Genomic DNA, 27,842 nt, shown 5'->3' with positions numbered 1-27,842 from the left:
AAGGCTCACAAGCCCAAAATATTTACTCTTCTTGATATTTGGGAAAGTTTCTCAACCTCCACTCTGCTCATTAGTTTCTCCTTTTATCTTTATTATTTCCTTCCTTTGGACTAACTTTGGTTTAGTTTCTTGTTATTTTTTAGAGTTACTGAATTAGAATTAGTTCATTTATTTTATTTTATTTTTTGATAAAAGTATTTAGTGTTATCACTTTTACTCTGGTCATTACTTTGAATATGTCCCATAGATCTTATATATAGTGTTTTTATTAGAATTACTTTTTAGAAGTTTTATGTTACAGTTTTCTCATTCACCCAAGAGTTGTTTACTAGAAGGTTTTAAAACTTCTAGGAAGAAGGTAATTTTGTTTCTTGTTAAACATTTCTAGTCGTACTGCTTTGTGATCAGAGAGCTTGAAATAGTTCTTTCTTAAGAAGCTTAGTGCCGCCCTAACCGGTTTGGCTCAGTGGATAGAGCGACAGCCTGCGGACTGAAAGGTCCCAGGTTCGATTCTGGTCAAGGGCATGTACCTTGGCTGTGGGCACATCCCCAGTAGCGGGTGTGCAGGAGGCAGCTGATCAATGTTTCTCGCTCATCAATGTTTCTAACTCTCTATCCTTCTCCCTTCCTTTCTGTAAAAAATCAATAAAATATATTAAAAAAAAGAAACTTTTAGTGCCATCTTTGTGGCGCCTGACATATGATCACTTTTGGTATTACACAGGTTTTTGAGAAGAAAATTTATTTGCCATTATCACAATTTGTAATAAGAATAATGAGTTAAAGTCTTCGATTATTAGTGTGTATCTGTCTTCTTGCATTTCCTATAGATTTTCCTTCATAGAGGTGGTTTCTGTGTTACTTGGTGCATACATATTTGTAAACATTATATTTTAGTTATGAAACTTGGATGACCACATATTTAATGCTTTGGAGCTTGAATTCTATTCTCTCTGCAACCAAGATTTCCATGGTTGGTTTCTAATTTTCATTTGTCTGGAATATCTTTTCCCCATCTCTTTATTTTTATCTTTTCTGAATCAATTAATTTTAGATGTATCTCTTATATACAGTACATAGCTGGATCTTGGTTTGTGAGCAAATTAAAAATCTTGTAATAAATGTAAGTTCATTTATTCTAATCTTATGACTGATATTCTTTAAAAAAAAAAAGGCTTTTAATTGATTTCAGAGAGAGGAAGGGGGAGAGAGAGAGAAACATCAATGACGCGAGAGAATCATTGATTGGCTGCCTCCTGCATGCCCCCTACTGGAGATTGAGTCCAAAACCCAGGCATGTGCTCTGATGGGGAATAGAACAGTGACCTCTTGGTCCATGGGTCAATGTTCAACCACTGAGCTGCACCAGCCAGGCATATGACTGATATTCTTGGTCCCAAGTCTGTCTGAATATTTATAATTATGTGCATTTGGTTATATTTGCTTGTTTCTTTATGAAGTTGTGTATGTGTTTTCTTGGCTCTTTTTTTATTTTTAGAAGTGGTATTAAGAAAGGTTTGTAGTTTTGTTTTAGTGGTTACCTTTGTCCTAATCTCTTTTCTAATGCTCTTTGTCTCTTAACTTTTTATCAGGTGATTTGCTTATTGGCATTTTTAACTCCCACCGGCACACAACAATTGGTGAGCTGATTCTGCTTTTCTCTTTCACTCTTTGTACTCTCATTTTTCAGCTGTATCATTTGTACTTAATCACAACATATAATATCTGTACACAAGTCTTCCATACTGATTCACTGTTTATATGTATTGAAATGTTCACAATCAGTCCTTTGCTGTTTTTTTCTGAGTCATGTCATGGTTGGGTGAAGTACATTCCTCTAGTACATTCCTCAAGAAGGTTTATGAAAACTGTTTTCCTTTAGCCTTTGTACTCAGAGCTGGTTCACACTTTGAGTTTTTAAAAATTGCAGCTCCACTTTTGCCTTGCCTTGTATTTTATTTTTGAAAAGGTTAATGCTAGTTTAATTCTTCTGCTTTTGTAAGTTACTTGATCTTTTACAAGGAAGCCTTGAAGATGTTTAAAATTAATCAGTGGAATCTAAGAACTTCGTTAGGATATGTCATAGAATCAATTATTCTAATATAAATTTTCTCAGGTACCTGTATGATCTTTCTTTTTCCTTTTCTAATGGTTACAAAATAACATTTTTATTTTTTAATCACATTAATTGAGGTGGCATTGGTTAATAAAATTATATAGTTTTCAAGTGTAGAATTCTGTGATACATTATATGTATATTGCATTGTGTGCCTATCACCCCAAATCAGGTCTTCTTCCATCACTGTATATTTGAGCCCCTTATCTCTTTATTAACACCCCCAAACCCTTCCCTCTAGTAACCACCATACTGTTATCTGTGTGTATGAATTTTTGTTTTTCTTATTTGTTTATTTATTGCTTTGTTTTATATCCCACATGAGTGAAATAATATGGTTGTTAACTTTTCCTGTCTGACTTTGCTTAGCATCTTTTCAAGATCAATCCATGTTGTCACAAATGGCAGTGTGTAAATCAAATATATATATTTTTTAAAATGTATTTCAGAAACATTTTCCTGGATTATAGTTTTAAATATTAATTCTGATCCATTGTTTCATTTTTCTTCTTCAAGGAATTAAATTATTCAAATCCCATTGCTTCTTTGCCTTATCTCCCATTCTATTACAGCAGGTCCTCGAATAACATTGATGATAGTTCAACATCCTTTTGTAATGAGAAAAAAATTGATTCATGAGTGGGGCTACTGTTTGTATGGAGTTTGCACTTTCTTCTTATGTCTGGGTGGTTTTTTTTCTGGCTACTCTGGTTTCCTCCTACACCCCAGATATGTGCACATTAGGGTAACTGACATGTCTAAATTGTCCCAGTATGAGTGAGAGTGGGTGAGTGTGAGTGCGCTCTGCGATGGAAGGGTGTCCTGTCCAGGAGGGTTCCTGCCTTTCACCCTGAGCTGCCAGGATAGGCTTTAGTCACCTGCAACCCTGAACTAGAATCCGTAGGTTGGAAAATAATTATCTTACTTGTGTTTAGCTAATCTTTCATAAATGTATGTATAGCTCACATTTATTTGTTTAATATTAGAAGTGTTTTGGATCTTTATTTAGAAGTTTGGTGATGTTTTTGTGCTCAGAAACATGCTGCAGGAACTTAACTCTTTTTTATGTCAGTCTATGGTAAACCCGGTTTTATTATACGTTATTTCACTTAAAAGTGGCAGTTTCCAAGAACCTATCATTGATACTAAGTGAGGACTTACTGTGCTTTCTCCCTGACATTTTTTTTTTTTTACTTCTCTCTTTATCTCATTTTCATTCACTTGTTTTCTGCCATTTCAGTGCTTTTTATTAAATTTTATTTGGACTTTATTCTCATTTGGATGCCTTGTAATTTATTTTTCATTTCTGAGGTAATAATTGTCTTCTTATTCCTTTTCTTTCTTAAGTTCAATGAACTTCCTCCATTGCTTCTTCCCTCCCTCCACCCACATCCTTCTCCTCCTCTCAGTTTGTTGTCTTCTAATTCAGAGGGCATTTCCATGTACCCAGTTGCTTGTTATATTTAATTTTGCTTTGAGTGTTGTTGCAGTATTTTTCTACTTCATGGTTGTTGTTGTTTTGGGGTGGGGGTAGAATTTTCCTCAATTGATGTGTGTAGGTCTTCATTTTCTGTTACTTTGTAGTAAATTTGTATGGAACTGTTCATCTTTTTACTGTTTGTTTGTTTATTTATTTATTTTTATTTATTGTCTAAACTTTTACTAGGTCATATGTCTTCTTTTTCCCCAATTGACCCCCCACCCCCTCAGCCATTCCCACCCCGGGCAAGCCCCCACCGCCCCAGTGTCTGTGTCCATTGGTTAGGCTAATATGCATGCATACAAGTCCTTTGGTTGCTCTCTAATAATCACCCCCACCTCCCCTGCCATTTGTCTCTGGATCTATTTTTGTTCTTCAAATTATGTTGATCATTATATCACACATATGAGTGAGATCATGTGATAGTTATCTTTGTCCAACTGGATTTTTGTGGTATTATGATGTATTTTGTGAGACTCTGGTTCAGTACAGCCTTTGTAGAGCAAAGTCTAGGCACTTGTTGGTGTAAGGATATAAATAAATGGAACAGAATGGCAGATCCAGAAATAAGCCATTCCACTTACGGCCAATTGATTTTTGACAAAGATGCCACAGCAATTCAGTAGGGGAAATGAGTTTTTCAACAAATGGTACTGAGAAAATTGGATTTCCATGAACAAAATAATGAACTTAGATGCTTATATCACATTAAACACAAAAATGAACTCAAAATAGACTCAAACTACTAAAACTTCTAGGAGAAAACAAGAGACAAATTTTGTGTCTTTAGGTTAGAAAAAGAATATTTATATATAACACAAAAAGCACAACCAATGAAAGAAAAAATAGCTAAGTTGGGCTTTGACAAAATAAAATTTTGCACGTCAAACGGCGCTGTTAGAAATGAAAGGGCAAGCCATAGATGGGGTGAAATTATTTACAAATTGTATATCTGATAAGGAACTTATGTTCAGAATATATAAAGAACTCTTTTAATTGAATAAGAAGAAGACAACTCAATAAAAATGGACAAAAGTTTTGAATACATATTTCACCAAAGAAGATATACTAATGGCTAATCATCACATACAAATGCTCAACATCACTAGTAATTTGGGAAATACAATTAAAATCATAATGAGATCAATAAAATATATTTTAAAAAAATAAAATCATAATGAGATACTACTCTACACCAACTAGAATCGTTATAAAAAACTGACAATTCCAAGCATAGGTGAGGATGTAAAGAAACTGGAGCCCTCATACATTGTTGGTGGGTATGTAAAATGATACAATCACTTTGGAAAAACAATTGGGCAATTTCTTAAAACTAACAATATAAACTTACAATATAACCAGCATTTTCACTCCTAGATATCTGCCCAAGGGAAACAAAACATAAATCTATGCAAACACTTAGATGTGAATATTTACAGCAACATTATTCATAATAGCCAAAACCTGGAATTCATTCAAATATCAATCAGCTGATTAGTGGGTTTACAAAATGTGTTATATCAATGCAATATCATATGATTCAGCAATTAAAAAGGAATAAACTACGTGATGTGGCATGTATAAACCTCCAAAATATAATGCTAAGTGAAAGAAGCCACACACACACACACACACACACACACACAAATACACACAAATTGTGAACTCCATGTATATAAAATTTCCAGATTGTATGATTTTCATTTATATAACATTTCTCTAAGACAGAAAGCATACCAATGATTGTCTTGGCTGGAGATGGGAGTGGGAATTGGCGCAAGGGAGCTATATGGGGTGATGGAAATGTTCTAAAACCACACAGTGGCCCTAGCCAGTTTGGCTCAGTGGATAGAGTGTCAGCCTGCGGACTCAAGGGTCCCGGTTTCGATTCCGGTCAAGGGCATGTACCTTGGTTGCGGGCACAAGGTACCAGGAGGCAGCTGATCAATGTTTCTCTTTCATCGATGTTTCTGACTCTCTATCCCTCTCCTTCTCTGTAAAAAATCAATAAAAAATATTAAAAAAACACAAAAAACAAAAAAAACACACACAGTGGTAGTAGTTGCAAATTTTATAAATTTACCATCCATTGCTGAATTGTATAATTACAATGGGTGAATTTTATGGTATATGTAAATTATACCTCAGTAAAATTGTTTTTTTTAAAAGTAAATTGAGGAAGGACTTCTAAGTAGCTGGAGATATTAATAGTGGCTGCCTTCCTTTTCATCTCCCAATACTTCCTCTACAAACAATACAAAACAGAATAAAGGGAGATATGAAACTCCCATGAAAACCACACTTCTGTCACCACTTGAAGACAGGATATCAAAAATCCAAAATACAGTGGGGCCTTGACTTACGAGTTTAATTCGTTCCAAGACCGAGCTCGTTAAGGAGCTTGTTAACTCAAATTATTCTATCAACTCAATGCAAAAAATCAGCCGAGAGACAGCTGGTATCTCAAAAAACTCGTTAGTCAGGACACTCGTAAGTCAAGGCCCCACTGTAACTGTAAATAGAATGGAAAAAACACCAAAGCCCAGTGTCTGATCTCTCCAACTCCTGGTGTTCTTGCAGATCAGAGTATGGACTGCATGAAGGGCCTAAAATTAAAAGTAGCATGCAATTAAAAGGGTCAGGTTTTTAGCTTCTGGGGAGGGGAGGTAGAAGGGTGATCAAAGGCAAAAAGGGAGAGGCACCTTTGGTAACGGGGTTTGAAGGAGGAAATAAGTATAAGGTGAAATTTTAGGGTTCTGCAAAACAGAACCAAAAAGGGAGGTCATACAACTCCATCAGGAATGTGCAGAGTTTAATTAGCTCCTCTTTGGTTCTCTCATTTCCAGCATCTTCCTGTTCAATTTCTGGCTAGCCTGCCATTCTGGCACTTGACCTAATAAGTAGTACTGTGGCCTTCCCTGTTCATTCATTATCAAGTTTGTTACTTTTGCCCTGGCTGGTTTGGCTCCAGTGGTGGAGCATCAGCCTGTGGACTGAAGGGTCCCTGGCTCTATTCCATTCAAGGGCACATGCCTGGGTTGTGGGTTAGATCCCTAGTAGCGGGCCATGAAGGAGGCAGCCAATCAATGATTCTCTCATCATTGATGTTTCCATCACTCCCTTTCCCTTCCTCTCTGAAATCAATTATTTTTACACACACACACACACACACACACACACACAAAAGAAAAAAGTTTGTTACTTTTACTGATGGTGAGTTTGCTGTTTTATTGACAATGCATCTGGATAGAGTTTTTCCTGTCTTAAGCTCCAAATCAAATCAGCTATTGGTATTCATGAAGCCTGTCATCCTTTACAAAAACTGTAAGGTTTTGAACTAGCTTGGGGGTAGTGGGAGGATGGGAGCAATCTCCTAGAACCATGGTTGGCAAACTACGGCTCGTGAGCCACATGAGGCTCTTTGGCCCCTTGAGTGTGGCTCTTCCTAAGCCTTAGGAGTACCCTAATTAAGTTAATAACAATGTACCTACCTATATAGTTTAAGTTTAAAAAATGTGGCTCTCAAAAGAAATTTCAGTTGTTGTACTATTGATATTTGGCTCTGTAGACTAATGAGTTTGTCAACCACTGTCCTAGAACATCACAGATTGCCATATATTGTCTATTTCATATGACACAGATCACATATTCATGTATATCATATATGATATATATGAAAAATGTGGTCTCTTCATAATTATTGCATAGAGTTAGGATCTTTAAGGACAGGTGTATAAATTACAGACCAAATTACAAATCCTGCCCACTTCCTGCTTTGTAAATAAAGTTTTACTGTAACAGCCACTCTCATTTATCCTATCTAATAAAAGAGAAACATGGTAATTGGTGTATGACTGCTACCCTTCCCATTGGCTAATCAGGGCAATATGCAAATTAACTGCCAGTCAAGATGGCGGCCAGCAGCCAGGCAGCTTGAAACTAACATGAGGCTTGCTTGCTTCAGTGACGGAGGACTCCAACGTTCCCCGCCTGCCGCTGCAGGCCTCTGAGCTGGCAGTTTGAAACATAGTTACAAAAATAGAAGCTAAACAAAACCCCAGAAACCAGCTTTCAGCTAGCCGGGATCTCAGACCTGGAGTTGATACAGAGTTTCGATTATAGAATCTAAACAAACCAGATACGTGCTTTCAGGAGCGGAGGCCTAAGAGCTGGAGCCTCAGAGCTAAAGCTGGCTCAGAAAAGAAAAGAAAAGAAAAAAAGGAGCAGTTGGGAGCTTCAGTCACCCGCCAGCCTAAAAACAGCCCTCAGCCCCTCACCCACACTGGCCAGGCACCCCAGTGGGGACCCCCACCCTGAAGGGTGTGTGACCAGCTGCAAACAGCCATCATCCCCTCATCCAGGCTGGACAGGAACCCCAGTGGGGACCCCCACCCTGATCCGGGACACCCTTCAGGGCAAACCAGCCAACCCCACCCATGCACCAGGCCTCTACCCTATATAGTAAAAGGGTAATATGCCTCCCAGCACCGGGATCAGCGGATCTGCGAGGTCTCCCGGCACCGGGATCAGCATGACAGGGGGCAGCGCCCAAATCCCCTGATCGCCCTGCGGCTCTGTGTGTGACAGGGGGCGGGGCTACAACCTCCCTATCCGCCCTGCTCTGTTCCTGACAGGGAAAGGCGCCCCAACCCCTTGATTGGCCCTGCTCTGTGCCTGATAGGGGGGAGCTCCCCAACCTCCTGATCGCCCTGTGGCTCTGTGTGTGACACGGTGCGGCGCCCCAACCCCCCCACCCCACGGGCCCTGCTCTGTGTGTGACAGGGTAGAGCCATAACCTCCCCATCGGCCCTGCCCTGAGTGTGAGAGTGGCGGTGCCCCAACCCCCTGATCGGCCCTGGTCTGTGGGTGATAGAGGGTGGCGCCCCAACCCCCTGATCCGCCCTGCTCTGTGCGTGACAAGGGGGAGCTCCCCAACCCCCTGATGGGCCCTGCTCTGTGTGTGACAGGGGGGAGCTCCCCAACCCACTGAACGGCCCTGCTCTGTGTGTGCAGGGGGCAGCGCCCCAACGCCCTGATTGGCCCTCCTCTGTGCGTGACGGGGTGGCACCGCAACCTCCCCATCGACCCTGCCTTGAGTGTGACAGGGGGCGGTGCCCCAACCCCCCAATCAGCCCTACCCTGAGCATGACTGAGTGTGGCATCGCAACCTCCCAATCTGCCCTGCTCTGTGCATGACAGGGGGCGGTGCCCCAACTCCCCAATCAACCCTGCTCTGAGCCCTAGGGGCTGCACCTAGGGATTGGGCCTGCCCTCTGCCACCCGGGAGCAGGCCTAAGCCAGCAGGTCGTTATCTCCCGAGGGGTCCCAGACTGCGAGAGGGCACAGGCCAGGCTGAGAGACCCCCCTCTCCCCCCCGAGTGCACAAATTTTTGTGCACCGGGCCTCTAGTATATATATATTTTGTGGCTATTACAAGTAGTTGTGAGAGTTTGTATGGCCTACAAAGCCATAGTTTGTATGGCCTACAAAAAGTATGCTGACCTTTGCTTCAGAGTATTATCATCATAACATTATAATTTTCATTATAAGTAACACTATTACTTTAGTGTTTTTTTTTATTATTGATTTTTTTACAGAGAGGAAGGGAGAGAGATAGTTAGAAACATCGATGAGAGGGAAACATTGATCAGCTGCCTCCTGCACATCTCCTACTAGGGATGTGCCAGCAACCCAGGTACATGCCCTTGACTGGAATCGAACCTGGGACCTTTCAGTCCACAGGCCCACGCTTTATCCACTGAGCCAAACCGGTTTTGGCCTACTTTAGTGTTTTTAATTTCACATTTATCCTTATGTTTGTTTTCTTAATAACCTAATGTGGCAAGCTGAATAGATAGTAAATTATCATCAGATTTCAAAAACTAATGGCTAGCTTGCATAAGTATAACATATAAATTATAATTTAAATTAAGTATTCAAAATTAATATTTTAATCTAATAATCTAACAGTCCTAAAATTTAACAACAGAATACAAACAGTTCAATACATTAATTTTATTTTGGCCTTAAATAACATTAATTCTAACAATATCTTTCTACATTCACTTTTGCCTCCATCTTGCCTGCTCTTGCATGACCAAAATACTGCTAAGTCTTAGATGTGAAAAATGCACATTTTTTTTCCTTTGACATTCTGAAATTTCATTTAACTCTTAGTTTACATTTAAACAGGGAATGTTTAAATTGTTTAATACTAAACACTTTATGCAGCAATTTTCTTAGTTCAACATATTTTACCTGCTAGAAGAGACATTCAGTGTTCTTTGTTGATTAATATGTCTGTGGATTGAAGAAAAGGGAGAGAGGTGTTCTGGAAATGTGTCTTCTCCTTGGCGTGTTAAAGATAGGCCAACAAATGCTTCACTTAGCATATCCCCTCTGTCTAAAGGCCCCAGGAGTTCTGTTAAAAAACGATAAGACATGAGTCAAATACAGATAGTTCCCTTGAGTATGATTACAGGAAAGCTTCTATATGCCCCAATGAAACGTAAAAAAAAAATTAAAAACTGGCAATTTACTGTGTAGTGCACAGTGGAAAACATATAGTCACATCTCCTATTACTTTTGTCATTCTTACACTTAGTTCAATCAGGGATTTCTGATAATTGACTAACGAATGTTTTTTGAATTCACATTTAAAAAATTTGCAACAGCATGGATGGAACTGGAGAGCATTATGCTAAGTGAAATAAGCCAGTCAATGAAAGAAAAATACCGCATGATCTCACTCATTTATGTATAATAAAGACTATTATAAACTGATGAACAAAAATAGATACAGAGGCAGAACAGCATCGAACAGACTGTCAAACTACAGCGGGAAGGCCTGGGAGGTTTGGGAGGGGGCGGTAAGAGATCAACCGAAGGACTTGTATGCATGCATATAAGCATAACCAATGGACACAAGACACTGGGGGGTAGGGGAGGCCGGGAGAATGTCAAGGGGCAAAAAAAAGGAGACATATGTAATACTATTTGTAATACTTTAAGCAATAAAACAAAATAAAAAAATAAAAAATTCATTTCTAACTTGATTATTCATAGTGTATCTTTTGTTCTGAGGTGGGTCTCTTGCAGACAGCATATATATATGGGTTGTTTTCTTAGCCATTCAGCTACCCTGTATCTTTTGATTGGAGCATATAATTTGTTCACATTTAAAGTGATTATTGATAGGTACATATTTATTATCATTTTATTCTTTACACCTATCCCCTCAATTTGTTTTCCTTAAAGAAGGCCCTTTAACATTTTTTGCAATATTTGTTTGGTGGTAATGAACTTCTTTAGCTTATATTTGTCTGGGAAACTCTTTATTTTGCCTTCAATTTTAAATGATAGCTTTGCTATGAATAAGTAGTCTTGGTTGTAGGTTCTTGCTTTTCATCACTTTGACTATTTCATGCCAATCCCTTCTGGCCTGAAATGTTTCTGTTGAAAAGTCACCTGACAGTCTTATGGGAACTCCTTTGTAGGTAACTGTCATTCTCTTGTTGCTCTTAAGATTCTCTCTTTACCTTTAGCCTTTGCAGTTTTAATTATGATGTGTCTTGGTGTGGGCCTCTTTGGGTTCATCTTGTTTGGGACTCTCTGTGTTTCCTGGGCTTATGTGACTTTTCCCTTTAACCAGGTTAGGAAAATTTTCAGTCATTGTTTCTTCAAGTAGGTTCTCAATCCCTAACTCTCATTTACATATTTCAGAGGCACAAATGGAAGTCCAAACAACCTAGATGCACACTATGGGTGCTACTTTCCATTGTCATATACTCATGTGTTAGACCCAAAGAGGGTATTTTTCACTACAGTGATTTTGAAAAGTTAAACAAGTGCCCAGCTGGTGTGGCTCAGCAGTTGAGTGTCGACCCAGGAACCCAAAGGTCATGGGTTTGATTCCCAGTCAGAAAACATGCCTGGATTGTGGGCTCAATCCCCAGTAGGGGTTGTACAGGAGGCAGCCAATCAATGATTTTTCTCTCTCATCGTTGTTTCTATCTCTCTGTCCCTCTCTCTTCAAAAAAAAAAAAAACCAAAAAAAACAACAACCAGCAAAAACATATTTAAAAAAGTGAAGCAAGTGGAGAAACTAAGATGGCGACATAGATAAACACCGGGAAATAGTCGCCTCCCACAACAATTAAGAAATATCCCAAAGGACGGAGCAAACACCGCCCAGAACAACAGGAAGGCTGGCTGAGTGTAATTTCTACAACTAGAAGAAAAGAAAAGCACGCTGAGAGCCAGAGGAGCTGCGGAGGCTGAGTGCAGAGGTACGGCGGCGGCTCGCGTGCGAGGAAAGGGGTGGCACCTGAGGACGCGGCTGTCTTTTTGAATCACAAGCTCCCGACTGCTCTGATCTCCGGTTCTGGGAAGTCTCTGGGGACCCAGGACTCATACGGGGAGAGGCTGCTCTGTCAGGCGGCAGCGGGCGAACTTGAGGGCGGATTTCCCTTAGAGGTGCTTGCAGCCGTTACCGGGACACTGAGACCCGCGACTCCGGGCGCGGAGAATCAGCCATTGCTTCTTTCTCCGCCTTTTGACACCCTGAGACCCCGCCCCACCCAGGCTGCGGCAGAGGCTTTTGCATATGAATGTACCTAACTGCAGCCCAGCCAACCAGACCCGGAACTTCCAAGAGAAGGCCCAAGGCCCCACAGCGGCGTGCATTGCTTCACAGCTGAGCCTCTTCGTGGCGGCTCCGGCTGTGTGGCCTCAGGCAGGGGCTGAATTAGCACCTCCTTAGATCCAGGAGCCACTGTACCCAGTGGACAGAGGGGGACCATTCTCCCACTTCAGACACAGCTGCTTCCCACAGCCAATTGGCCTGGAGGTCAATTCCTCCCAGTGATCCTACAACAACCAAGGCACCAAGAGTGCACCAAGAGTGTCCACCCCAGGTAACTGGGGAGGCTGAGCCACTGGGCCCTACAGGACACCTGGTGCGCAGGGCCACTCTATCAACACAGGGAAGCAGCCAAAATGCGGAGACAAAGAAACAGGTCACAATTGGCAGAAACGGAGGAGGCCAGACGACTGGATATAGAGTTCAAGGCCACGTTTATAAGGTTTGTCAAGAATTTTATGGAAACCGCCAATAAATTTAATGAATCCCTCAAGGAGTATAGTGAGACCATGGAGGACATGAAAAAGGACCAACTAGAAATTAAGCATACACTGACTGAAATAAAGAATAATTTACAGAGATCCAACAGCAGACAAGAGGATCCCAAGAATCAAGTCAAAGATTTGAAATGCAAAGAAACAAAAAATACCCAACCGAAAAAGAAAAAAGAAAAGAGATTCAAAAAATATGAAGATAGTGTAAGGAACCTCTGGGACAACTTCAAGCGTACCAACATCAGAATTATAGGGGTACCAGAAGGAGAGAGAGGGCAAGATATTGAAAACCTTTTTGAAGAAATAATGACAGAAAACTTCCCCCACCTGGTGAAAGAAATGGACTTACAAGTCCAGGAAGCGCAGAGAACCCCAAACAAAAGGAATCCAAAGAGGACCACACCAAGACACATCATAATTGAAATGCCAAGAGCAAAAGATAAAGAGAGAATCTTAAAAGCAGCAAGAGAAAGACAGTCAGTTACCTACAAGGGAGTACCCATACGACTGTCAGCTGATTTCTCAACAGAAACCATGCAGGCCAGAAGAGAGTGGCAAGAAATATTCAAAGAGATGAATAGCAAGAACCTGCAACCAAGATTGCTTTATCCAGCAAAGCTATCATTCAGAATGGAAGGTCAGATAAAGAGCTTCACGGATAAGAAAAAGCTAAAGGAGTTCATCACCACCAAACCAGCATTATATGAAATGCTGAAAGGTATTCTTTAAGAAGAGGAAGAAGAAAAAGGAACTCTTACCATTTGCCACAGCATCGATGGAACTGGAGAGCGGATAAATACCACAAGATCTCACTTATTTGTGGAATATAATGAACAACAAAAACTGATGAACAAGGACTGATCCAGAGACGGAGAGGCTTTGATTGGACTGTCGGGCCTTGGAGGGAAGGTAGGGGAGGGTGGGGGCAAGGGGGAAGGATCAACCAAAGGACTTATATGCAAGCATATAGGCCTAACCAATGGACACGGACAACGGGGGGGTGAGGGGATGAGCGGGGGGGGGGGGGGTAGAGGGTACACATATGTAATATCTTAATCAATAAAAAAAAAGTGAAGCAAGCATCTTTTACTTGCGAATCTGTTAGAAGAGGGTTGGCTTGCATTCATATTTGCAATCATGAAATCCATCATACATAATGAAGGATTAATGTTGAGATTTCTTTTCCATGCAAATGTAAGTACTTTCTCATATGTATATGTATACATATACAGGGTGTCCCCAAAAATGTATACACACTTTAAATAATTATTAGTTCCAATGATTTAAATCTGAAAAGAAAGAAACATCAATTGAACTATTAGTCATTAAGTGTGTATACATTTTTTGGGACACTCTATATATCTGTAAGTTTCTTCTTGCCTTTTGTTAGTGCATAAATCAGTGGCATAGTATAGCCCAGTACTACATCATACACAATAAATAACCGAGTGAACTGTCTTGGTGCCATCACTGAATAATGTGGTACTAACACTTAAGTATCTAACATTGTTATATATTGTGTAAGAATTCTTTCATCATCTTGAGCACTGGAAAACCATAAGAAATAGTTTTCCGCGTCTGGTCACTTTATACTCTGCTGGAATTGAATTTAATGCAGTGAAGCTGGGTTTGGAGATTGATGTCTGATTTGAATTCTATTTACTTGCATCTTTAATAAGTTTCTTTCTGGTAGCACTAGCAGGACCTCTTCATCATGAATATAACAGTGAGTTCTTTGAAGTAACTGTGATGCTGCTGCATTTGTTTCTTTTCTGCATGTCATTTTAACCTACTCAGTGTTTTCCTAACTACCCCATCAATATCAACATAGTAGTGCTGATGTTTTCCTGTCACATCTTTAATGACTGTAATGTTATCCACATCCTAACTAGTTGTACTTTGGGCAGTGCAGGTTCTCCTCTGTTAGTACCTTTATTCCTACCTCTGTTAAAGGGATGGAAATGGTAACAAAAACCATTGTAAGGTAGCATTGGCTGTGTGTGTGTGTGTGTGTGTGTGTGTGTGTGTGTATCCTACTTCTGCCACATTCCACCATGATTTTCAAGTAAAGATGTTATATTGCCAAGCAAAAGAAGGGTTGCTATTTTTCTTCTGTAGCCATCTGCCCAATGGTTGCTGGTTTATTGGTAGGCGAAACATCACTAATGTCTTATGGATTTGACACCAGTTGGGCAGGACTGGATCAGCCAGTAGGTGAAACCAGCCAAGGGTGTGGGGGTCCCTGACTACTGGCAGGTAAGTGTGGAAATCACACCCACTAAAACCCTCTCCAGTAATTTGTGGCAGATGCTTCCTGCCTTCTACTGCAATTGCACCTCTGTAGGACATTGATTCAAGGGAAACATCATCCATTAACCCTGGGTGATGGGATAGTTATAGGATGTTTAATACCCGCATAACCCCTCATTGTGGTCACTACACCTGACTGCTATGTGGCAGGAGAACCACACCCATTCTCACTCCTGAACAAATAGGACGGTCTGTAAAATGCTTACATCAACACATTTACCATCCCTTTTACTTGGCAGCTTGACTTAGCTCCTCCTTCCAAATTCCACCCTTACTGAATGACCCAGACATACCCCACCAAATGCACATGACATAATACACCATGCACTGTGAGATCCCATTCTCGACATGTCATCCCCTATGCATTTCTCTAACTGTAGGATTCTTGCTATGTATGCATAGTTAATATAAATCCTTCTCTTTTGCAATATTTGAATCCAGACCTATCTACCTAACCCCATGTGCCATTACCAGCTAGGCTACCAAGGCAAGAAGGGGTATTATTGGCAATATATAGCCATAACATGATTATTGGACCAATAAAACATAATAGTATTTTTTATTGAGGAGAGAGAGAGAGAGAGAGAGAGAGAGAGAGAGATCTGTTGTTACACCTTTTTATGCATTCATTGGTTGATTCTTGTTATGTGTCTTGATTGGGGATCAAACCCACAACCTTGGCTATCGGGACGATGCTCCAACCAACTGAGCTAACCAGCCAGGGCCATGATGGCATTTTTTATGTACTAATTTTGTAAACCAAAAGCATAAACAAACATTATGAGCTATTTGAACCCAGGGGTGTTTTCTAAGTGTGGACATCTTTGACAGCGCCAAATCTCAAGGACCATTTGGCATGATCCAAATATGCTCATGGATGTTTTTGATAGGGACAAATTTCAAGGACCTTTCAGTGTGGACCAAATGTCTCAATGGACAGTTTGGATACACCAAATGTCTGCTAATCTCTATTTAGTAGCAAGAGAATCAAGGTTCATATCTGGTATGTCTGGCTCAAAGCCAATACTGTTCCATTTATTCAAATAGCCCAAAGAAAAAGAAGAGAAATGAGCTAAGAGAACTTATTGCTTTTATACATTTGTCTTCTGAAATAAATGGCACTATTTCCCTGGTGATCTTATACATTATTCTTTAAATCTAGCTATTCTTTTGTTGGCTTTGTGCATTCTAAGGAGATATCCTTTCCAGTCTAAAATCTCCAAAGGATTTTCAGGGTAAAACACATTTCAAGATATGCAATCACATGGAAGAATGAAAATCTTTTATAATATTGTTTGCAAAAATGACAGCTCTACTTAACAGAAGCCATTAAAATATTTACAAAGTAGCAGCTGCTCTTGTAAAAAAAATATGGCTTTTTGGAGGCATAAAAATAAACAAGTTGATAAGTACAAGATAAGCCATTTGTCAGCTTCTTTGTGTACATAGCACAATATATAAAAAATTCTGATATTTACAGAGCAATTATAATATAAAGCCTTTTTAAGTTAAAAGGACACAGACTCAGTGAGAACTGTTTACAAGAATTCTTCACACTGATCTTTTAAACAATTTAGGAAGCCCCCAAACATAATTCTTTAAGAGATGTTAGGTTTTAGATGTGTTTTTAAAAAATAAGTCTTGTTCTTAAAGATAATTTTACATTTTATATGTGTATATATAAAATTCTCTATTCAATTTGCATTCTTCATTGAACTAGAATTTCAGCCAGTGGTTTTATGAAAATAATTACAAATCATAGGAAACAGATCAAGAAAACCAAAATGGTTTAAAGTAACTGAACATTTATATTTTTATTACTAATTTGACATTTTGTAGATAAACTGAGTGGCTGACTTTGTCTTTTTAAAAACAAATCATTTAAAAAAGCAAACAATTATTAAAATCTGTATTGTTGGTAATTTTTACTAGTTTTCTCAAAAGAGAGCAATGATATGCAATTATTACAACCCTAGATTATTTATGAAGAAAGTGAAAAATATAAGAAAGTAGCTTTTGGCAAAATCTTGACAGTTACATGGAAGAGTGACTTTGGACATGATCCTGTGATATGAACTTGCTCATTTTATTTAATGACTTCTACCTACTGGTAAGAGAATTATATGGAAAGTAAAATGTTCTGGTAATGGTTTCTAAATCTGTGATATACTATTAATAGCTTGAGGAAACTACACATTATAATTTCATTATTAAATTTTCAATTTTATCCCAAACCTTTAAAAATGTTTTGAGAATATTTTTCCCTCCCTTCAAGTTCATTTTTTCTTGTACCTCCAAAAACAATATTTTCTATGCTGTTCTTAAGGAAAATAATATGTTTCTTTTAGAACCTGAAAAAGTCATGAGATTATTATGTAATGGGGGAAAGTGTTGGGATGCTCAATTATCAACAGCATGTCAAAAGTAAGAAAGAACAGGGAAGAGCCAAATGGTTAAAAGAGGTCAGCATAAGCAACTTTTAGGGTTAATGTTAAGGGGTCCTACACTGTTAGTCTCGGTTATTTCCAAGTGTTGATATGATCTTTATGAAAGATCATATGTAAGATCTTCCAATGTAAGAAATACAGATGCCTTCCAATGTAAGAAATACAGAATACATTGTGTTGAACAGTTATGTTTTCATTAGAAAATATCTAAGCACAAACAGGAAAAGTATGCACATTACTGATAATGTGTTATCACAGTGTTTTATGAATGAAAGTTTGCCTTTAGCATTGGCTTTCTCTTCTCATCTTTTGAGAGCTTTGATATATTTCTTCATTGGAAATAATGACAACTCATTCTTTGGGGGAGATGTAAATACAATTGACTGTTGAACAACTCAAGTGTGAACTGCACGGGTCCATCTATATGTGGATATTTTTTCAATAAATAACTGTTGGCTTTCCATGTCCATGTGGGTTTTGCGTCTGCAGATTCAACCAACTGGGAATCAAAAATGATATTTTCCATTTGTGGTTGGGAATCAGCAGAAGCTAAGGGTTGACTGTATGCATTGTTCTGTGCCATTTTATATTAGGGACTTGAGCATCTGTGTATTTTGTTATCCATAGGAGTCCTGGAACCAGTTCCCTGCATATACCAAGGGCCAACTGTAGTTATTTTTGGGGGATATTATAAGTTATATGTGAATTTTCAACTGCATGGGGGTTGGTGTCCCTAATCCCCATGTTATTTAAAAGGTCAAATATATATATCAGGGTGTCTTTGGGTTAGATTTCTAGAAGTGCAAGTTCCATAACTGTTACATCTTCATTGTGAATTGTTTTTTCATAACTGCTATCACTATATTAATTTATTTAAGCTTATTTTAGAATATTAGGGTTTGTTTGCTCTGGTAATGTCATTTTGTAGTGTTTTCACTCTTTGTAGGGAAATTATTCTTTTTTTTTTTAAAGTAACTGTGTAGTTATTTTTATGAGAAGTTGGGTTTTCTAGACATTTAAGATGGCAGAATGGGCCAAGATGACTTTATCTTCATAGAACTGGAGCCCGTATGTCTGTTGTGTTTATCAAGTAGTCAAAAATATGGTTTCCTATTGTCTTAGTCCGTTCAGGCTGCTATATCAAAATACCCCAGGCTGGATAGCTGATAAATACTAGGAATTTATTTCTTACAGTTCTGGAGGTTAAAAGTCCAATAAGGTATCAGTATGGTCATGTCCTGGTGAAGGCCCTCTTCTAGGCTGAAGACTGTTGACTTCTCACTGTCCTCATGTGGTGTAAGGGGGTGAAGGATCTCTCTGGACCCTGTTATATAAAATCAGTACTGTAATCCCCTTCATTAGGCCCCCACCCTGGTGATCTAATCACCTTCCAAAGGCCCCAGACTGGTACCATCACCTTAGGGGTTAGGACTTCAATGTATGTATTTTGGGGGGACACAAACATTCAGCCCATAGCATATATTCTTCCCTTCGATTTCAACTTTCTTTTCTGTGGCTTAATTGTACCTGTTATGCTGAATTTGGGCTCTACTCCCACTGTTTCTTCTCAGTTTGGGAAATTTATCTAAAAATGGTTGATTTGTTAGTTGTAAGCATTTGTAGGACCCATTTCAGCACCTCCATACCTTTCCACAATTCTCTTGTATCCACAAATTATAACCATCAGTGTCATCTCCTGTTTCTGGTACTGTTCTGAGAATGGCCCTGCAAAATTTTTCAGTTCATAATGGTTCTCCATCTCTCAGTGCCCAAAAAAAGGCCCCTTTATCGTTCCTCCTCTTCTCCCGTGAATTTTTTATTATGTGTGCATGTGTGTCCCCACTTTTGTAGTCTGTATTCATACTGAAAATCCAGATTAAGTGAGCTTTTGCTCTTCTGCTCCATCAGTGGTTTCTGTCCTCCCTGAGCTTTACTTAGGACACCTGCATTACCATTTCACAGGTGTACAATACCAGTTTAGCTCCCTAATGATCAATGTCCCTGAAGTGGGTTGTGTCTGGCTAGTGTGACTGGGTGCTTAGAGCCAGAAGCAAGAGCCCCTTTGGCCTATGGAAAAAACAGTGAGAGTATTGGTATTTCACAGGTGGCCCATAAGGCTGCCCCATTCCCACCCTTTTAAGGCAGGGATGTGGTAATTAGGGTGTGTGCACTCAGAGCTGGGAGCCTCCCACTTGTTATATACTTCTTGAGTCTCTTCATTGTTCCAGAATAGAGTCGAGCTCAGCAAAGTCATTTTCCTTGCTGATTTCTGCCAAGCCTGTTTTCTTGGCTTTCATTTTGCTGGATAGTAGGTAGGGACAGTGGGAATCTTGCTCATCCATTCATGCATGTCACTAATTAGATGATGAGGCATTTGACAACCTTAATAGAGTTATAGTTACTCCCATCATTTATCTGTGCTTCATTGAATTTCTTCACTTTGACTTTTAAAGCACTAGGTAGAAATCACATGATGTCAACACCCAGCATGGGCCTGCACAATCCCAGGAAGTTTTTAGTGCATTTTGTATTTGTTGATGATTTGTCCATACCATTATATTTTGGATTATAAGAATATATTTTCACTAGATTTTGCTGATGTTGTCCTTGGATTTTTGAGGTTATCAAGGGATTCAAGGAGATTCAAATACTACACTGATGCCATCTTCCCAAAATCCTCTGGTGGGACTGATTTTCATAAAAATAGGGAATAATCTAAACATCCATTTGTTACAAAAAATTGTAGTGTGTCCATACAATTGAATAATAGTAGCTGTTAAAAAAGAAAAGGGGGTTGATCTGCATATATTCACATAAAGCTTTGCAAAAAATTTAAATTCTTTTCAAAAGGTGATTTGTAAAACAGGAAGTAATGAATGACCCACATTTTGTTCAAAATATGTAAAAGGGGAAAAGCTAGAAAAAAATATGTATTACTAAGATTCCTTTTCTGATGGGTGGGATTATACAGAATTTTTATTTTCCAAATTAAGCATTCCATCAGTGTTTGAATTTTATAGTATGTGTATGTATTATTAACTTTTGTCATTAGAAAGTATATATTTAAAAAGCACATATGTAATAACTTAATCAATAAAAAAAATAAAATTCACCAAAAAAACGCATAATGGTTATACTATAAAATTACATAACATAGAATTAACATATACAATTATAAATGTAACATATATATACCATGTAACAAATTAATACTACTTGCCTCTGAAGAGGAAACTGCTGACTACAGAGTAGGCTTGAGATTAGAACTTTTTACTAGATACTATACATTTTGAATTCTGAACCATGTTTGTAGTCATTTAAAAAAATAAGAGTAAAATTAAAATTCTTAAATATCCAGGTTATTTAATTTGAAGATTCTTTAACAGATCACAGCAATGTTCATTATAAAACTGTGATGGTGTCTTCAAAGACTTGATAAAATACACTAAAATAGAATTGGTTATGGAATGGGGTTAAGATTAAACTTGTTTCCATTCTCCTTCATATGGATCTACATCCCCTTGCTTTACTGACACATTGGGGGCTCAGTTGTGTGCTGCAATGTTTTATTAAAGAAAAAAATGCAATTTAAAATTTAAAAAAATACGCACATGCATTTAAACCTCCTCTGAAATAGGTAATTTAGGAAATGGCCAGACTTAAAGGCTTTTTTTCTAAAAATGAATTAGCATAGGAAATTTTTAAACAGAATAAATGGAACCAAAGGTTTTATACTAAAAACTCATGTTTTTTACTAAGGACTGTCACAACAATAATGTGGTCTAAAGATACAGAATTGGGTTCATTTAGAAGATATATTTTATTTTTTTTATTTTTTTTTTAAATATATTTTATTGATTTTTTACAGAGAGAAAGGGAGAGAGATAGAGAGTTAGAAACATCGATGGGAGAGAAACATCGATCAGCTGCCTCCTGCACATCTCCCACTGGGGATATGCCCGCAACCCAGGTACATGCCCTTGACCGGAATCGAACCTGGGACCCTTCAGTCCGCAGGCCGACGCTCTATCCACTGAGCCAAACCGGTTTCGGCTAGAAGATATATTTTAAATGGCATCACTTCCACATAATTATTCTGGCAAGTCATTGACAGTCTTTAAAAAAAAAAACCTATCAAATACTTTAAGCACGATTTTTAAAAAATCTCAGTGACTTTTTTTTTTTTTTTTTTGAAGCATAGAAATCCACCAAACAAGAACCAAAATAATTTGTTAAAACAAGAGTCGTAAACTATGGCTAGGCCAAATCCAGCTTCTGCTGCCTGTTTTTCTGCAACCTGTAGCCCGTTGATTTTCACATTGTTGGGAGAAAGTCAATAGAAGAATAGTATTTTGTGATATGTGAACATTATATGAAATTTATATTTTAGTGTTCATAAGTAATTTTATTGGAACTTGATTTTGATCATTCATTTACATATTGTCTGTGGCAGCCTTTGCACAAGGGCAGAGTTGAGTAGTTGTGACAGAAATGGCATGGTCCACAAGTCTGAAATATTTACTGGCTGGCCCTTTGTAGAAAATAATTTGCCAACCTCTGCTTTAGAATTCTTCATTAACCTAGAAATGCTAGGTCCATTACAATCATAGGTTTTGAATCATCTCTCCAGTTTTTAGTTCTGACAGAGTGATCAACAAAACAATTGATTTGATCCTCAAATAGTGTTGTTTTTTTTTCATTCATGACTTAGGTAAATTCTTGAGACCAACAAATAAGGTATTTAAAATAGCTTTCTTTCTCCTGAACTAAAATCTTCCCTTACAGCTGTCATCCTAGAGTAAAAAGGAAGGATAACATATCATTTAGTGCTGGGCCACATAATTAATGGACCAGTGCACACATTGATAGGTTTAGATGAAAAGTGACTGAAATCTGAACTGTTAGCTTTCCCATTCTTGTTACTTCAAAACTAGTTTGGGCTTTAAACTTCAGCTTACAGGTGTTTATCTCTCCTTCCTTGTCACATAAACAGGCTTCTTGAGACATAGTTTTGTGGTTTGGTCCACCTCAAAAAGAAAACCCCCCAAATCCTACAATTTAATCCACAGATAAAAACTAGACTACTTAATGTCCCTAATGTCCATGGACACCCTTCATATGCATTCACATATGAAAAATTAGAAGTGTCACTATTGAATACTAAGTTACCAATCAATTACACAGGAAGGTCTTTACCTCAAAGTTTGAGCACTGACCAGAATTCAGATTGGTAATTCGTGGTAAAGGTTTAAAATCTTTAATACTTATCTAAAGGCTTAGATATTTGGATTATTACCTTATTGAAATTAGACCACAAAAGTTATTTTATTGCAAGTAAGGTTTTTGATCTAGGAAAAAAGGGAAGAGGCATTTTCATGGATTTTATTGTACTTTTCAGTACAAGTTGAATTTTTTGATGAGTTAATATTACTTTTATTATTGAGATTAATTAAGATTAAATTATCAAATATTCAGGACATTAGAATATTACTAGTTAGAAGTCAGTAAACTATTATTTGTTTTCATCGTTGGTTCAAAATTGTGCAGTTGTTAGAGAGGTATGATGTAAGTATATATTTGTTTTTGCATTAATTTTCGTATTTTAATGTAAAATTAAGCATTTCTTATAAAATATAGCATGCTTGAAAACAGCGGTCACCAACCTTTCGCCAGTGGTCCGCGGACCACTGGTTGGCAACCACTACTTTAAAACACAGATTTTTGCATATTTCTTTATAAAGGTAGCAAGGGTCTCTAGTGAAGCTTTTGGTATTAATAGCAATTTAAATTTAGTATGTATATTGTTATACTGAAACAAATTATTTATAAGATATTTTAAAATACTGGTTCAAAACGTGCCAACAATTAATAAAATTATATTCTTTATCCTCAATCTGAAATAGTTGCTGGTATAATGAAGGCTGAATTAGCTAATTGTGATGTTTAAATATATAACATATACATGCATAGTGTCACAAATCTTTCTTGCATTGCTCTTTACATTTGGGTTTTATTATTTAGGTTTTTTTCCAGATGGACGCTTTTATGAGCCAAAACATAGGAATATTTTCTGAATTTACCTTTAGGCATTAAGACAAAAAAAAAATAGCGGTATTATAACCTGACTTGTTTAAAATATCACTATGCTACTTTGAATGACAGTTTATAATTTACAAGTAGGGTGTGGCTAATAAAGTCACTGAAGCAGACATAAGCATAGGTTTTCCCTTATGCACACTTCTGGCCTGTCAATCACATCTCCCAAAAGCTTTGTTGCACAGGCATGCCAATAACTAAAACCACATTTTATCGTCTTATACCCAAAGGCTTTTAAAAGGCCATGCAATCCTATCAGTGTTTGAAAACTTCAGAGTAAAGTTGGAAGTCCTCAAGCCCAAACTCCTATTCCATCTAAAAAGAGTAAAATTTCCTTGTGATTCATACAATGTATTATAAGAATGAAAATTATAATTTAACAAAACGGTTAAAACTTTGGTTTTAAAGTACTTGTTCTGCCTTGTTTTCAATATTTTCTTTTTTTAAAAAAAAATAATTCTTTATTGTTGGAAGTATTATATATGGCCCCCTTTTCCTATTAACCCCCTCCAGCCTGCCCCTGCCTCCAACCCCATTTTCTGTGGCCATGGGCCATGCATATGCATGAAAGGTCCTTGGTTGGTTACCTCCCACTCACCTACCCTCCCCCGCCTTCCCTCTGAGATTCTGCACTCTGTTCCATGCTCTGAGTCTCTGGATTCACTCTGTTCATCAGTTTATTTTGTTACTTAGGTTCCTCAGGTGAGTGAGATCATGTGACACTTGTCTTTCTCTGACTGACTTATATCACTTAGTATGATATTCTCCAGGTCCCTCCTGCTGTCTCAAAGGGTAAGAGAGTCTTCTTTTTTACTGCTGCATAGTATTCCATGGTATAAATGTACCACAGCTTTTTTATCCACTCATCTACTGATGGGCACTTGGGCTGTTTCTTAGCTATTGTAAATTGTGCTGCTATGGACATGGGGATACATAAATTCTTTCTGATTGGTGTTTCGGGTTTCTTAGGATATATTCCTAGAAATGGGATCACTGGGTCAAATGGCAGATCCATATTAAATTTTTTGAGGACTCTCCATACTGTTTGCCGTAATGGTTGCACACGTATGCATTCCCACCAGCAGTGTACTAGAGTTCCCTTTTCTCCACATCCTTGCCAGCATTTGGCATTCATTGTTTTATTGATGGTAGCCATTCTGACAGGTGTGAGGTGATACCTCGTTGTTGTTTTAATTTGCATCTCTCTGATGATCAGTGACTTTGAGCATTTTTTCATTTGTCTCTTGGGCATCTGTGTGTCCACTTTGGAGAAGTGTCTATTTAGGTCCTTTGCCCATTTTTGAGTTGGATTGTTTGTCTTCCTTTTGTTAAGTTGTATGAGTTCCTTATGTATTTTGGATATTAACCCTTTATCAGCTGTATCATTGCCAAATATGCTCTACCATACAATGGGCTCCCTTTTCGTTTTGTTGATGGTTTCTTTTGCTGTGCAAAAGCTTTTTATTTTGATGTAGTCCCATTTGTTTATTTTCTCAGTTTCCTTTGCCCTAGGATATGTATCTGTAAACATATTGCTGTGAGAGATGTCTGAGATTTTGCTGCCTATGGTTTCTTCTAGGTTTTTAATGGTTTCACGACTTACATTTTATTCGAGTTTATTCTTGTGTATGGTGTAAGTTGGTGGTCTAGTATCTGTCCAGTTTTCCCAACACCATTTATTGAAGAGATTGTCTTTACTCCATTGTATGCTCTTGTCTCCTTTGTCAAATATTAATTGAGCGTAGTGGCTTGGGTTGGTTTATGGAGTCTCTGTTCTATTCCATTGATCTATATGCGTTATGATGGCTTTGTAGTATAACTGGAAATCTGGTATTGTGATTCCTCTAACTTTGTTTTTCTTTCTCAATATTGCTGCAGCTATTAGAGGTCTTTTTTGATTTCATATAAATTTTTGGAGTATTTGTTCTAGGTCTGTGAAATATGATGTTGGAATTTTAATAGGGATTGCACTGAATCTGTAGATCGCCTTGGGTAGTATGGACATTTTAATGATGTTGATTCTACCAGTCCATGAACACAATATATTCTTTCACTTGTTTATATCTTCTTCTCTTTTATCAATGTCCTGTAGTTTTCTGAGTACAGGTCTTTTGCCTCCTTGGTTAAGTATATTCCTAAGTATCGTAGTTTTTTTTGTTGTTGCAATGGTAAGTGGGATTGTTTAGTTTCTCTTTCTGAGAATTTATTATTGGTGTAGTGTATAAAAAAGCCATCGATTTTTAGGTGTTGATTTTGTATTTGGCTTCACTGCCAAATTCATTTATTAAATCTAGTAGTGTTTTGGCAGAGTCTTTCTATGTACAGTATCATGTCATCTGTAAATAATGAGAGTTTTACTTCCTCCTTTCCAATTTGGATGCCTCTTTTTCTTCTTGGTGTCTGATGTCTGTGGCTAGGTCTTCAGGACTATGTTGAATGAGAGTGGTGACAGTGGACATCCCAGTCTTGTTCCTGTTCTTAGGAGAAATGGTTTTAGTTTTTGCCCATTGGGTATGATGTTGGTTATAGGTTTGTCTTATATGGCCTTTATCATGTTGAGGTATGTTCCCTCTATTCCCACTTTGCTGAGAGTTTTTATCAAAAATGGGTTTTGGATTTCGTCAAATGTTTTTACTGCATCTATTGATATGATCATGTGATTTTTGTCTTTCAATTTGTTAATGTGATGTATCACATTTATTGATTTGTGAATATTGTCACAGACTTGCATCCCTGGAATAAATCCCCCTTGGTCATGGTGTATGATCTTTTTAGTGTATTGCTAGATGTGATTTGCTAATATTTTGTTGAGGATTTTAGCATCTATGTTCATCAGGGATATTAGACTGTAGTTCTCTTTCTTTGTAGTGTCTTTATCTGGTTTTGGAATTAGGATAATGCCTAATAAAAAGAGTTTGAAAATGTTCCTCCTGCTTGAATTTTTTTGGAATACTTTGAGGAGTATAGGTGTTAGTTCTTCTTTGAATGCTTGAGAAAATTTCCTTATGAAGCCATCCAGACCTGGGCTTTTGTTTGCTGGGAGTTGTTTGATTACTGCTTCTGTTTCATCAGTTGTTATTGGCTTATTCAGGTTTTCTGATTCTTCCTGATTCAGTTTTGGGAGATTGTTCAACATCCTATTTAATAAAGAGGGAATATGCTAATTGACCCTCATGCTGCACAAAGATGGCAGCACCCACAGCCAATAAGGAGGGAATATGCTAATTGACTGCCACATCCTCAAAGATGGTGGCACCCACAGCCACAAGATGGCTGGAAGGGAAGGGTAGTTAGGGGTGACCGGGCTGGTAGGGGAGGGTAGTTAGGGGTGACCAGGCCAGCAGGGGAGGGCAGTTGGGGGTGGTCAGGCTGGCAGGGGATGGCAGCTGGGGGTGATCAGACTGGCAGAGGAGCAGTTAGGCATCAATCAGGCTGGCAGGCAGAAGCAGTTAGGGGCAATCAGGCAGGCAGGCAGGCAGGTGAGCGGTTGGGAGCTAGCAGTTCTGGATTGTGAGAAGGATGTCTGAGGGGTCCCAGATTGGAGAGGGTGCAGGCTGGGCTGAGGGACACCCCCCCAGTGCATGAATTTCATGCATCGGGCCTCTAGTTTTTCTATAGTAACTTTTATATATATAGGATGTTAACACAAATGACTTAAATATCCTGTATAATAAAGAGCTAACATGCAAATGGTTGTCATGCCCTCACGACCTAGTGCTCTCACACCAGGGCCGGGGAACCTGAGGTCGTGCCCCCCACACACCCTGGCGCCTGGCTGGGGGACCTGAGGCTGTGTCCCCTGCCTGGTGGGGCTTGGCGGGGGTGGGGCCAGCCGGGTCTGGGTCTCACACAATTCGAGGCACGAACAGGTGGGCGGGGACTTGACTCTGGGTCCCGCGCTGTGCCCCAGACTCTGACAGGAGGGATTATTTTCATATACATTTTACCAATTTTCTTTCATCTCTGACACTTCTATTATAGAGAAAGGGAAAATAGCAATATTAAAATATTCCCTCTAATTCCATGTTAATGTGCTTGAATTTTGTGCACCCAGCCACTAGTATATGTATATCTTTAATGGTTTAATGTATATTAAGATGTAGTGAAAACAACGTAACAGTAACAATGAACTCTATAGCATGGCTAACTACATCTCCTTCCCCTCCTGCTCCGAACACAGCATTCTTAGTGATTCTTATTTATGTATGTATTTATTATTTGTCTATATTCTATCTTTTGTGGGATAACCTGGTACATA

The 27,842-nt window shown here is 38.4% G+C and overlaps 1 protein-coding gene across 3 annotated transcripts in view; it reads right to left on the bottom strand.

The window, feature by feature from the left end:
- The window catches only part of WDPCP (WD repeat containing planar cell polarity effector), a gene marked incomplete at its 5' end in the record, with an annotated part of 194,364 nt that overhangs the window by 14,987 nt on the left and 151,535 nt on the right, over positions 1-27,842 (bottom strand). For all 3 annotated transcript variants that reach the window (XM_081100593.1, XM_081100592.1, XM_081100591.1), the window contains one exon: positions 9,855-10,017. In XM_081100593.1, the coding sequence (XP_080956719.1) occupies positions 9,855-10,017 (163 nt within the window). The remainder of the gene's footprint in view (positions 1-9,854; positions 10,018-27,842) is intronic.

The sequence above is a fragment of the Myotis nattereri genome (genome assembly GCF_964212035.1).
Source record: "Myotis nattereri genome assembly, chromosome: 10".
Taxonomy (NCBI): Eukaryota; Metazoa; Chordata; class Mammalia; order Chiroptera; family Vespertilionidae; genus Myotis; species Myotis nattereri.
The sequence above is the reverse complement of the archived record's forward strand: the minus strand, read 5'-3'. Positions and strand labels throughout refer to the sequence as shown.